Source organism: Leiobunum rupestre, chromosome 4, assembly GCF_980474605.1.
Source record: "Leiobunum rupestre chromosome 4, qqLeiRupe1.1.hap1, whole genome shotgun sequence".
In the NCBI taxonomy this organism is placed as follows: Eukaryota; Metazoa; Arthropoda; class Arachnida; order Opiliones; family Sclerosomatidae; genus Leiobunum; species Leiobunum rupestre.
The window spans coordinates 58,847,194-58,860,779 of record NC_143387.1 but is presented as its reverse complement, the minus strand read 5'-3'; the positions used below and the strand labels follow the sequence as shown (position 1 = coordinate 58,860,779).

The 13,586-nt window shown below is 35.9% G+C and overlaps 2 protein-coding genes across 2 annotated transcripts; one reads left to right on the top strand and one right to left on the bottom strand.

Annotated features, from left to right (window-relative positions):
* Window positions 1-387: 387 nt before the first annotated feature.
* LOC149948500 (uncharacterized) lies at window positions 388-2,038 on the bottom strand. The gene is made up of 2 exons (XM_090172758.1): window positions 1,715-2,038; window positions 388-1,649 (listed from the first exon to the last, which is right to left on the bottom strand). The coding sequence occupies exon 2, from the start codon at window positions 1,283-1,285 to the stop codon at window positions 422-424; it is 864 nt and encodes a 287-aa protein (XP_090028884.1). The 5' UTR covers window positions 1,286-1,649; window positions 1,715-2,038; the 3' UTR covers window positions 388-421.
* A 3,761-nt stretch (window positions 2,039-5,799) lies between these two features.
* pds5 (cohesin associated factor B pds5) lies at window positions 5,800-13,116 on the top strand. The gene is made up of 29 exons (XM_090173542.1): window positions 5,800-6,126; window positions 6,361-6,479; window positions 6,549-6,746; window positions 6,816-7,000; window positions 7,068-7,275; window positions 7,343-7,483; window positions 7,537-7,652; window positions 7,717-7,811; window positions 7,874-8,019; window positions 8,079-8,344; window positions 8,415-8,447; window positions 8,532-8,629; window positions 8,688-8,827; window positions 8,891-9,106; window positions 9,170-9,330; window positions 9,394-9,517; window positions 9,571-9,726; window positions 9,792-9,860; window positions 9,924-10,057; window positions 10,114-10,237; window positions 10,300-10,619; window positions 10,692-10,824; window positions 10,882-11,004; window positions 11,081-11,137; window positions 11,214-11,347; window positions 11,758-12,093; window positions 12,184-12,273; window positions 12,341-12,437; window positions 12,535-13,116. The coding sequence occupies exons 2-29, from the start codon at window positions 6,387-6,389 to the stop codon at window positions 12,562-12,564; spliced, it is 4,023 nt and encodes a 1,340-aa protein (XP_090029668.1). The 5' UTR covers window positions 5,800-6,126; window positions 6,361-6,386; the 3' UTR covers window positions 12,565-13,116.
* The last annotated feature ends 470 nt before the right edge of the window (window positions 13,117-13,586 follow it).

Sequence of the window (13,586 nt, the reverse complement as noted above, 5' to 3'; positions counted from 1 at the left end):
CATATAAAATGAATTCAGACGATTTGAAACAAGTTCATGGGGATGGAGAACATAGAGGTGTAGGGTTTGGTTTTGAACATTTGCCGCCTACAGAATATGGGCATCTTTATCATTATTTAATTCACGGTATTTCACCATTTACTGAGGACCAATTAAATAATCGAAAAAGCCTTTTAGCCTATAATAATTTTGAGAATGGGTTTGTCCGTGATATTCAATCGAAACAGAGTGTTTAAAAATAAATGATGTTCCCAAAGGGAAATGATTTTGCCCTGATTGTGTTAAAGTTAATCGATCAAATAAGCGTAAAAAAACCATAGTAAAAAATAAAAGAAAATGAAGTTGTTTAAAACTATCACTTGATATTTATTTACAAATTTTTCCAGGTTATACGAGCAAGATTTTAATTTTGAAAATTATATTAATCAAATGGCACAACTGATTGGCAAAGATTAGAAAGATAACAAACTGTTCCTTGCGGGGTTATTCCAATGAGGAATTTTACTGTGTTTTGATGCTTGTAACTAGACCATGTTTCGGCTTTTGTTAGTATATTTGATGGTTTTTCCATAAAAACTTCAAAACAGTCGATGATAACTGCAACCTTTTGACCAAATTTATCTCTGAAGCACATAGGCATTGTTTTTTGTAGCTCGTCTCTATCTGGCCAGTGAATAAATTTTGTCATACGTTTGTGTAACGCATTTAAACAGTTATAAAATAATCTTGATATTGTCATTTTGGAAACGTTGAACCTATACGCTAGGTCTCTGTTGCTGGACCCAAGCCGGAGTTTCATCAAAGTCAAAATTAACTGCTGGAAAGGGGTCAGTTTGGAATTTTGAAACAAGTAGCTTTTGATTCCGTTAAACAATGTCAAGAGAGTTGAGTAGGTTTCTAGTCCGGTAAAAAACCTTGTGCGGGAATCATCATTGACGAATGTTGATTGAACGAAGTTTCTTAAGTTCAGTTCATTTTGAAGTTTCTCTAATTTACAAATTAGCTGAACATTGTCTTCAAACAAATTTTTAATTTTATCTTCTGCCTCTTTAATTGATGCTTTCAATTTTTCAGCTTCGGTGAAAGATTCTTCAACTTTGAGCTTGCTTGCTTCAAATTCAAACATTTCAATAACCCTGAAGAGCGTTTGGGTTTCATTTTCCATAATTTCAACTTTCATTGTTTGAGTATCAGAACTTGCTTTTGGAGCGATATCTGTTTGCCCGTTGAAGTCGCACACTTCTTTTCCAACCGTTACCTGGGCACTGAAATCCTTCCGTACCATATAAGTTTGCGTTTCGAAATCATTGGAAATGTTTTTAAAGGAGATTTCGAAACTTCAGATAAGCTTATTTCATTAAACGTGCTATTCATAACCAAAGAAGTATCAACTCCTAACTCCGATTCTTGTAATGATAACCCAAGTGTGCTATCTTCGAGGATGTTGGTGCTTATGTTAGAAATATCTAATTGTGAAGCTTTGACTTTTCTTCTTTTAGCGTTGGGTAGTTGTTCTGGGCACGCTCGTTTAAGTCTTCTTTCAAAACGTTGCAGTTTTGAACTGTTGACGCTTTCATATTTTTCATTGCCATTTACGAATCTAGACGGGAGCCAGTCTGGATTAGAAGTGTCAAACAATGACGATGGTGCTGTAATATGTTGGATATATTTTAGAATACTTATTTAATTAACCAAAATATTTGTTAACCTTTACCTCCAGAGAGAAAGTGTTTTGAGCATATCCTCATATGTTCACTGTAGGCTTCAGGTGCAAGGCTTAAAAATCTAAGCCATTTACGATTTCTTTCTTTTGAAAGTTCCTCGGTTTTTTCACCTTGGTGTTTTACTACGCGAGGGATCCTGAAAAATCCTATCTTACTCTCATTATCTATCGCCCCAAAAACACTTTTACACCGCTTGACACCGCAACTTTTAACCATCTTTAGAGCTCCGACTGTATGTCTGTAAACAAATAATTTCAACCCAATATGGCCGACCACAGCTTTATTATGAAATATAGTTCGCGGATGCCTCGAGAGATGGCGTGTAAATCGCGCCGATTTTTGAAAATGACGTCAAACCTATGTCAGTTGTTAACTCCCTATTCTATCGGTAATTGAACGTTTGCTTTCTCCAATGTATACATTAGAACACGAGCAGGGAATTTCATAAATTTTCTTCGGAAATTTTTGGTTTTAATTTTGAAAGTGGTTTTCCTAATGTGATATTGGTTTTCGAAACTAGGTTTATACCAAATGGTTTTAAAATGCGTTTTAATTTTTCCGTCGTGTTCTTCATGTATGGGAGAACCAATGTTTTTAATTTTTCAGAATCAACTGGTTTTAAATTTTGAACTATATTTTGGTTCAGAATAGAAGTCACCAAATTTTTCGGATAGTCCGAGCTTGTTCATTGATTAGTTATAAATGTTTATCTAAAATGGGATTATCAGATATTTTCTCAATGTGGCTTTTTAGACCCTTTATCACTGATGTTTTCACCTGGTGAGGATGATTGGAATTGAAATTTAGAAACGTTTTTGAATGAGTTGGTTTTTGGTACATCGTGAAACATAAGCCATTTTGTTTTTTCTCAATATTAATATCTAAAAACGATAATCGACCCGAGTTTTCTAATTCTAAAGTAAATTTAATTTTCAAATTAATATTATTAATAGATTGGTGAAAAGCGTCTAAATTTTGTCTATTGCCTGACCACACAAAGAAAATATCGTCCATAAAACGTCTTCCAAATTCTCAACAAATAAATTGGCAATGATTGGGGATGATTATCGGGGTGATTATTAGATTGGGTTGATATGGGACACAGGGCCATGCAGACGGGGGGGGGGGTGGGAGGGAGGGCAAAATCCGCATTGTCCCGTTGAAAAGGGCCCGTGAGGGACTGTTAGGGGCCCGCAAGCTGAAGGTGCCCACGGGAAAAGTTCAAGGGGGGTGGGGGGGGGGTGCAAATCGAAGCCCCACGAAAGCTCGGCACGGCCCTGATGTGACAAGATTTAATCTTAAATTACAAATAATCATTAATTTAGTCGGAGCTGATTTCTACCTTCGATAAATTGTTTTCTCTTACCAGGGCCGGCGTTAGGGCGTGCGGGGCCCCTTTCCCCCACAACAAATTTGCCGAAACAAATAGGGTTCGCTCGCTCGGTGAGCCGACGCGTTTCTTATCTGACGCAAAATTGTCATGAGGGCAAAAAGCGTCTCTATATGGCTTATATATGACTTTGTGGCTAGCCATTCTAACCGTTTAACCGACCGACCGGAAATAGCTCCTTCCCAGAAGAATTTGGAGAGGGGAGTAGAAACCGAGTATCTTTTATTGAAGCGTCCAACTACGTCTGATAAATCGACGGTCATTATTTTAGTAAACAAACCTGTTTGAACAACCACGGCCAACTTTTATTGTCGCTCGCTGTCGCGCCATAGCGGCCATCCCGTTTGTTTCCTATCTTTCGCAAAACTGCGTGAGTAAATTAGTTCCTAGTGATAGTGCTAGGGGCGCCACTTAAAAATTCTACTTTTGTATTAAAAAGCGGGTCGACCTCACAACGCCGAATTCTCCTTTCTCCGAATTCCCATATCACCGAATTCTCTTTACTCCGAATTGATATAATTCCGTATTGCTTTTACTCCGAAGTTCATATCTCCAAAGTCCCATTTCTGCGAAACAGACTTGGAAATAGTGATATTTTTTACGGGGGCCCTAAAGTTTATTTTTATTGAGAGCCACTGGCCCAGGGGGGGGGGGATTGGGGGGAATTTTTTTAAATAAGGTAGGGAAAATAAGAAAATAAAAATTGGTTACGTTACTTACATAACATATATTAAAGGGGCTCCAAAGTTCGGTGGCAAAAAAAAAGGAAATTGAGCGTGCTTTTCCTTCCCCACAGCCCCTCCCTCGGCCTTGGCAGAGGCGGGCAGAGTTAACCGTAAATTTCGCACTTTACTGACTTTACACACATTTTGCCACCGAACTTTGGAGCACCTTTAACTTTAAAACAAGCAAGTATATCATAATATCACATATAATCATTAAAAAGATCATCGAAATTGACTAGATTATTTCGAATATTATCGCATTCGGAAGTGTTGGCTACAGCCTCTACGCATACTTCTTAGTCGTCACTTTCAGTAGGTGGTTTTTTTCGCCTGTACTGTGTTTTTTGAGCAGGTTAAAAAGTGTAGCCATATGACGTCATTTTACTTCAATTCTGTCTTGACGAAAAAAACGAGTTGGAGTAGGAAGGGAGTATTTAAAGGTTAAAGGTTATTTACAAAAAGCTTGCCTCATGTGAAGAGGTCTAAACTCGTCATGTTTGCGTTTAAGCAGACGGCAAAGCTAGATTACTCCCTCTACAGTCTACATCTCCTTTCCAGGAGGAGTAAGAAGTGTAACCTTAGAGCTCTGGAACAAGCGAACAAAATTCGGGACAGGGTAAATCTAACCCGAGAACAGGCGAATAAAACGTTTTAGGGTAAAACTTTTACACTTTTTGCCCTCGATCAGGCGAAAAAATGCTGTAAGCTAGGAGCAACAAACACAAGGAGAACGCAGCTAGCCTTTAAACACGCTCGCTAACGAAGGGTTGTGTACGAATTTCATTGGACGAGCGTCACTAGCCTTTACGCTGAACTTTTACGGGCGGGGGGAAGACAATTTTTGAATTTTCCCCTTCCGACGGCAGCAGGCGCTAAAGCGTCTAGCCAATGAAAAATGTACACAAGAAAATCCACGACTTTTGACGGGTTGCGTTCTCCTTGTGTGGGGTGTTGTGTTTGTTGCTCCTAGCTGTAAGGTTATTTAATCCATGATTCAAATAAGGCCACGTGAATTTATAAAAACACCAATTCTCATCCCCGGAACAGGCGAATAAAACGTTCTAAGGTAAAAAGAGTACACTTTTAGTCCGAGAACAGGCGAAAAGAAACCACCTAATAATAAACTTATTTTTATTTTCAAAAAGAAAGAACAAACAAACCAGAAAAAGGCCTATCTTATTTCAGTAAATCTTTAGCATTGGAAAGTATAGGAACTTTTTTTTTATTCAAAGAAGAAAGGGCTGATGTGAGTCTGAGAAGACCGCGAGCCCGGCGAAGACCCCATCTGATTAATCAGGGCGAGATATGTGTAACGGCCACGCCAACGGGGGGATACGTGGGGACAGGGGTGGGGACACCCGTGGCGGAAGTATTCCGACCACCCGTTGGGGGATTGGTGGTCGTCCACACACGGCCATCGACAAACTCTGCCTCCCGGACGCCTGGGATTACAGGAGTGAGCCACTACTCCCGGCAGTATAGCAACTTGCACACTTTTGTGAATTATGTTACTTTTGCTACTACTAGCTTGTCAGCAGTATCTGAAATTGTGTTTCATCATGGATGCATCTATGTTTAGTTTTACGAAGTTTGAATACCCAATCCGGTAACAAATATTTAAGTGCTTAAATATTGATTATCATTAATTAAATACTGCTTTATATGGCCCGAAAGGAAAAACTAATACATAGGAACAATTTCCTATGTTCCTATATTAAAACTTTAACACAATTTTTGTAAATCATATGGAAAATCAAATAAATCCAGATTTCTTTCCGCTTAAATCTATTTTGTGTCTAATGAAACGTCCAACAGTTCTCAGATATTTTCCCTATAATTAAATATATTTAAATTAGAAATAAAATATTAAGATAAAAATAATTTACATATAAATAAACACGTCACCGTATGTGGAGTAGGGTGGAAGAAGGTAAAATTTAGTTTATTTTTATAGCGCGGGAAATGCTATCGACATTTTATTAAAAACAGCCAATCGCGGCACGATAAACGTTAAATTTGTGTCGGAAATCCGCGCCATTTTGCGAAAACAGCGACGTTCAAGGGGACGGAAAATTTCGGCTTACGAAGAAAAGACTATTAATTCGAAAATAAAAATCTCAGTTTTGATTGTACGTTTTAATTAATCATGAACTGCGTAGTGTTATAACTTTTGGTGTCCGGTAAGAGTTGAAATGAAGCTGGTTAATGCCGCGATAAGTTGAACTTGACCCGTAGGCCTTTTTGTCCAGAAACTGCGCAAAATTTCATAAGGAAAAGCTCCCTAAAGGTAGGCCTTTGCCTTTTATTTTAAGTGTGAAAGAGCCATCTATTGATTTAATCGCCCTGTTTACTCTGAAATGCTTTTTGAATTACAAATACTTCATATGTTACACTTTCAACGTTTTTAAGAACCTGATTATATGTTACTCTGCTATTTTCAAAGATTTGTCTTGGAACATCATTATTGACAGTATCGTGATAATACGAGTTCAAAAATTGTTATATAATTTTTTATACATAGATATTATCTTGAGGAAATCCATCACCATGGCCACCAAAAGTCAAAAGATTATTTACCCTCAGGGGGTGAAGGAAATCACTGATGATTTAAGTACCGATGATTTGGTTAGAAGGCTTAAAGTAAGATTCATCAGTGAAATGTTGTAGATATCTTTCCCAGTGATTATTAATTAAACATTTTGCTTTTAGGAATGTGCTCAAGCCTTTCAAAATATGAATCAAGATGATGAAAACTCTGCATTTGTTCCTTTGGCCCTGCATTTGGCTACAGAAAACTTTATGGAGCATACTAACAAAGATGTCAGGCTTTTGATTGCCTGTTGCATTGCTGATGTTTTCCGTGTATTTGCTCCCGAAGCCCCTTATAAAGACCCAGATCATCTTAAAGTATTTTGATATGACCCAATAAAAGAGCCATGGTTATTTAAATTTCTCAATATTTATTTTAATTTTTAGTATATTTTTGAGTTCTTCATCAACCAGTTGAAAGGGCTTGAAGACCCTAAAGATGCTACCTTTAAAAGATACTTTTACTTATTGGAGAATCTAGCCTGGGTTAAATCGTTCAATATCTGTATTGAACTAGAAGAGAACCAGGCCATTTTTTGTAAACTTTTTAAACTCATCTTTACAATAGTCAAGTAATTATTTTTTCAAATCTGATGTTTTTTTCTTTATTGTGCTTTTTAACATTGATATCTTTCATAGCGATAATCATTCTCCAAAAGTAAAAAATTTTATGCTTGATATGATGTGTCCATTGATTAGTGAAGCTGATACAGTGTCTCAAGAACTTTTGGACATTATTCTAGCTCAAATTATTGAGCCAGTTAAGACCCACAATAAGAATTCATATGCATTGGCTAAAGAAATTCTGAAGCGAACATCTAGCGTTATTGAACCCTACATTCAAAACGTAAACTGGCAGCGGCTAAATACTAAAAGAATTATCGATTAAAGCTTTAGATCTCTTTTTACTATAGTTTTTCAATAATGCACTTATATTGGGTAAATCTGGAGGCAGTGAGGTTGCTAACAACCTGTACGACCTCATTTATGAACTAAACGGAATTTGTCCCCTGATAATATCAGCTGTTTTACCTCAGCTTGAGTTTAAGCTAAAGGTAATTTTAGAACTGTAGTAGTTGAACTATTAAATATAACTCCCTATTTACAGAGTAATGATGAAAAAGAACGTTTAGAAGTTACAAGACTATTGGCTCGTATGTTTTCTGATAAAAACTCTGATTTATCAACAGAACATAAAATATTGTGGACTTGTTTTTTGGGGAGGTATGTTACTTCAACTGTTAAATGGGAAAGGTTTTTTTTATAATCATACGATATCTTTTCTTAGATTTAATGATATAAGTGTACATGTCAGAATGAGATGTGTTCAATATGCTATGCATTTCTTGATTAACCATCCAGAGTTAAGACAAGATATAACTGGTAAAGTTAATCTTCTTAAAATTATTTTTGTAAAAGGCACTTCTTAAAATGATGTTCTTTAGAACAATTACGCCAAAGACAACATGATCCAGAGGAAAATGTTCGATACGAAGCTGTAATGGCCATCATAAGTGCTGCAAAGAAAGATTTTAGAAGCGTTACTGACGAGCTCTTAACTTTCGTTAAAGAAAGGACATTAGACAAAAAAGTACTGCTCATAAGTTAACTTGCTATGTAGTTTACTAATAAAGGCATATTTATTCCTAGTTCAAAATTCGCAAAGAAGCGCTGTTAGGTTTGGCATTTCTTTACAAGCAGCATATGAGCAGCAATGCCATCCCAGAATCCACCATGAACTGCATTTCTTGGATTAAAAATAAAGTTTTGCATGTATACTATCAAACAGCCCTCGAAGACAGGTTGTTAGTAGAAAAAATATTGCATACTTGCCTGGTGCCTTATCAACTTCCGTTGGAAGAGAGAATGAAGAAATTGTATCAACTCTTTGTAACTGTTGATGATTTTGCTGTGAAGTAAGTTTAGTCGATAGCTTGTTTATCATTCTGATGTACTCTGATTGCCTTATCTTTTTATTGTTTTTAGGGCATTTAATGAATTGCTTAAATGTCAGAATATGTAAGTTACGAAAGTTTGTTGATTTTTTCCAGTTGTAATTTGTGGGAGGGGTGTGATTGAAAACTAGTTTTTTGTGTGTTGTAGGGTTCGAAATCAGGTCAAGCTGGTTATGGAATGTCTACAAACACCTAAAAATGAAGAAAGAGATAAACTTTTAATGCAGCGTATTATTACACTTTCAAGTATGATATGAGCTAACGTGCTCAAAGTACTCTTGTTGATTGGACTTATTCTTCTTAGAAAACCTACCAGAGCCCGTTAAAGTTCAAGAATATATCAAAAAGTTTTGCAATATGCTTGAAAACAATGCTAGACTAAGAAATCACATGGATACAGTGCTAAATGGTAGAGCCTCCTGCGCCGAGGCGGAGCTAAGTGTGGTAAGTTTAATTATATTCTTATTTATCCCGTGTCATTGTGAATAATTTAAATAATATTGACAGAAAGAGGTTCTGAAGTCTTTGGGCTTTCCAGTACAAACAAATAGCTTTTATATGACAATAAAAATGATGTTGGAACGTGTGGTTCCAGTTATGATTGACCATTCTGGTGTCAATCAGATATTGAGTTATATTAATGCTTCATTGTTTGGTGATGGATCTATTGATGCAGCTTTGGGACTTGAAGGCTCTGCTCATAGAGGCTTACAGTTGCTTTATGTTAGACTCTTTCATTATTAATTTCAATGCTATTTGAAGTGTTAATATTTAAAAATGTTCTAGACGTTATCTTTTGTTTTCACTTCCGCATTTCATGGAGAGGACATTTATGAAAAGTTGATTGCATTTTTGAGAAGTAAAGATGATTCAGTTGCGGAAATAACTCTACAAATTTTATCGAATATTGGTCATAATGTCGAAAAAGACCACCCTTCCGTTTCTGCGTAAGAATTATTTTAAAAATTTTTTAATGATATGAAATATCATTAAATTTATTTTTATTTTAGACGTCTATTTCCACTTTTACAAAATTTTGTGGAAAATGGAACAGTGAAGCAAGCCAAACATGCCGTCAGTTGTCTTAATACCATTGCGTCCAACAAAGAAAAAATTTTTGGACAGATACTAGATGTAAGTAGTCTGTATATAAATATAAAGCTTATATAAACAAAAAAAATTTCTAGCATTTAAGACAGCATTTAACACTGCAATCACAATATTACCGTACGGCGTTAGTCTCAATTGGTCACATTGCTTATAACTGTCCCGAATTATTTGGAAATCATGTCAAAAATATTGTATCCAAGATTGTTGTAAAAGAACTTCTCATGGTTGATCAGGTATGTAATATAACTATTTAATTTTCCATCACATTGTGCTCTTCTGCAACATAATTTTTCCTTAGGAAATTCAAAGCAATGATGAAAGCCAATGGGTGGACTTTGAAGACTTATCAGAAGAAACCAAAGTGAAAGTGAGAAATTTATTATAGTTGGTAATTGTAATTTAATATTTATAATCTATAAATTTATTTTAGTGTGAGGGAATGAAGATGATGGTAAGGTGGTTAATTGGACTCAGAGCTGCTACCAATTCAGCACTTTCTACTATGAAACTGCTAAATACAATGATCCAAAATGGTGGTGATTTGATGGAAAGAAACATTGTAACGTAAGTAACAATGCAGGTAACATTCCTTAGTTGTGTTTAATGTATATTCATTTCAGGCCAGCTGACAAAGCGTGGTTGAGGTATACTGCAGCTGCATCGTTGCTGAAACTTTGTCAGGAACCTTCATACTCTGAAATAATCAAACATGACCAATTCCAAACACTAGCTGTTGTTTTAAATGTAAAACTACCCTTTGAGATCTTAATTAACATTTTTTTATTGAAAAGGTATTTTTTCAACAGGATGAATGTGTACCTGTAAGAGAAAAATTTGCTCAAAAACTTCACAAAGGCCTCATTTGTTTGAAACTACCACTGGATTTCATGGCTATCTTCTCCTTGGGTGGTCTTGAACGGAATAGAGAACTAAAAAGTCAATTCAAACAGTATTTACTAGCGAATATTAACAAACGAAGAGACTTACTAAAACAACAACCTCTTGCACCGGGTAAAATGTTTACGCTTCTTCCTGACTACGTTATGCCTTACGCCATTCACTTGCTAGCCCATGATATATCATTCAAACAACATGATGATGTGGCGTCACTTTTACGAACTAGAGAGTATGTTTTGAATTATAAATTATAATACGCTTGTCAAGTCCTAAAGATCTCTAATTTTTAATAATTTTACAGATGTCTCTGGTTTGTGATGGAACCGTTAATTCTTAAAAATGAAAATTACAGTTTTAGCTTTTTCAAGAAACTTATTGAAAATATTAAAATGACTAGAGACAAGCAAGCTCCTGATGATGAACTTGCAAATATGGTAGTAATATTTTATTTCTTTTACCTTCCAAACACTAAATTGGTTTTTCTTTAACAGAAACTGTATGCCGTTTGTGATTTGGCTTTGGGTCTTGTAATGTCTAAAACTACAAACTTTGTTTTGAAAGATTTTCCTGTAGAACCTAAATTGCCAACAAAACTATTTACCGAACCAGATGATGTATGACTTTATTGTGTTATGTCAAACATGCTTGGTTGATAATTTTTAAATGAAACATTGTTCATATAATTTTCAGACAATAAATCATACAAAAATTTATATTCCACCAAATCTCCATCAAAATCCACCTAAAGTAATTATTTCTTTGATAAAAATTGTAGTTTCTAACTTAGTAATCATGATAATAAAATTTTCAATTATTGTGATAGAAATCGGGAATGGAATTTGACTCTGCCGGCCCAGCTTATAGACAAACTATCCCTCGGAAAGGTTACCGCACTCGTAATGTTTCCTCCAATGGTGATGATGAAGATTATGATGAAAATATTGAAAATCAAGCAAGGTTTGTCTTTGATTTTTGCTAGTTTAACATATCAAATGTGGGATGGCGGTGTGGTTAGCACTTTCACCTTGCAGCAAGAGGAGCCGGGTTTGATCCCAGCTTGTGGCACTGGGTGAAAACTCGGAACAACTCCTGCGTTGAGTTTGCAAGTTCTCTCCCCACTGGTTAAAGGGGTTTTCCCCCGGGCTCTTCGGTTTCTACTTCCATAAAATAGGTTAACGATAATAGTTAGTGTAGGGATCTGTTGGATCGCGTGGTGTGAAGGGCTTGCCACCAACCTCCTACGCATTGTAACCTGGCCACCTGAATTAATGGCTTCAAAAAAGTCGCTTGATGACTTAGGCCTAAGGTGGTGCCTTGGGTATTAGCCTAGCTGATTAAACTCAATTTCACAGCATTTCTTTTTCCAGGGATGTTGGAAATCCAAATGTTAAAAGACCAAGAGGTCGTCCTCGCAAATACAATAACACAGGGCAAAAAATTCCTAATGTGCAAGTTCAATCTGTACATCAATTGGAAATTGGAGAAGACTCTGTCTTGGAGGAAGAAGTAACAACTGCGACAGCTTCCATCATCGATTCGAGAATACAGATGATAAATGAGGAAGAAATAGAACTACAGACATCACGCAAAAGATCTGCTAACAGTGAAGATGATGAGGAATCATTACCAAAGCGCACACGTTCTTCAAATCAAGAAGTGGCAGATGGGTCTTTGAAAAGGATACAAAACCAAGAATCTTCCCGGTTCATTATTTTTACCTAAATTTTGTGACAGTACAATACGTGTCCAATAAAGCTTTCCAAAAATCTAACTCCGTGTATATATTTTCTTAGAACAAATACTAGAGGGACAAAGTCTGATGCTTCCGAAGAAGCAGAGGATCAACCAAATCGCGATACAAGGCAATCCACGAGAGTCACCAGGTAATAAAAATTGTAACGCTGGCTGGTGGGTTGTTTGCCTGGTTTTTCAGATTTTTTAAAATTGTAGAATGGAAAATGGTGATAAAAATAGAGAAGCAACTGCTAAAGCTTTATCCACCAGTACAACTGCCAAAACGGCAGCTTCAACCAACCCACCAGCGGAGGTTAAGTAGCACCGTGCTATTTATTATTTTCGTGATTGATTTATACCAAACCTGCCCTTCTTATAAGACATCAAGCTATTTTCTTTTTTACTTATAGGAAAAAAGAATCATGACTCGACGTCGTTGAATAATCTTTTGGCAAATTTCTATAGATTCCAAACTGTGACTGCTAAAACTATAGAATAAAATGCAGTAAAATAGTTCCATTACCAATAAGGGACTCTATAAAAAGTGAAAGCTCTTTAAGTTCAAAGTGGCTTTTTAAACTACGGTATATAATTTTCACAAAAAACAATGGGATTTTACATGAAAAAACAACAATGGGATTTTACATGAAAAGACAACAATGTGTGGTACTTTATTTCTAAAGACACTCCACTTGATTGGAAACAAAGATTCTTCTAGCTTCAATATTATTAGAAAAAATTCCCACCTATATAATTATTTTATGGAAATATTTTTAATGGTTTTTTTATTATTAATTAATGTTGGAAACCTGAAACAGTTGTGTTAAGGCAAAAATATGTTTCATTTGATATACCCCACTTATCTATTGTTCTTTTTAGGTTTTAATCTTTTATATAAACATAAAATCATAGACTTTTCATTCCAGATTTTATTTTTATTTCAGACAATTTTTAATTGGTCTTAGTTTTTGGTTCTGACACCCTTATGCTTTTACGATGATACATAGAATTTTACACAATAAAATTTTGATTGCTATAAAATGATTCAAATGCAAATTTTGACGAAAGTTTAGAAATTTCCCGCGTTAAACTTTGCAGCATGTGTGACATATCTACGTCATGCTGCCCAATCCGGGAAATAAGCATTTCCCCAATCAAAAATGGCCATAACTCCAACTGTTCATTTCGCCAACCAATTTTTTCACGAAGTTGACGTAATGTGCAGTTGAGGAAATGAGTCGCCCATTTCCCCAACTCGCAAACCCTAAGCATTTCGCCAACCAATTTTTTCACGAAGTGGACGTAATCAGCAGTTGAGGAAATGAGTCGCACATTCCACCAACTCGCAAGAACCTACGAATTTCCCCAACCGAGCATTTCGCCAACCAATTTTTTTACGAAGTTAGTGCAATGAACAGTTGGGGAAATGAGTTGCCCATTCCCCCAACTCGCAAGAGTCTGT

Coding starts and splice junctions, on each gene's coding strand:
- LOC149948500 (XM_090172758.1), bottom strand. CDS start 1,285: ATGGTACGGAAGGATTTCAGTGCCCAGGTAACGGTTGGAAAAGAAGTG.
- pds5 (XM_090173542.1), top strand. CDS start 6,387: ATGGCCACCAAAAGTCAAAAGATTATTTACCCTCAGGGGGTGAAGGAA. Junction 8,448..8,531: donor TTGCTTAAATGTCAGAATAT/GTAAGTTACGAA, acceptor TGTGTGTTGTAG/GGTTCGAAATCAGGTCAAGC. Junction 8,828..8,890: donor CCGAGGCGGAGCTAAGTGTG/GTAAGTTTAATT, acceptor TAATATTGACAG/AAAGAGGTTCTGAAGTCTTT.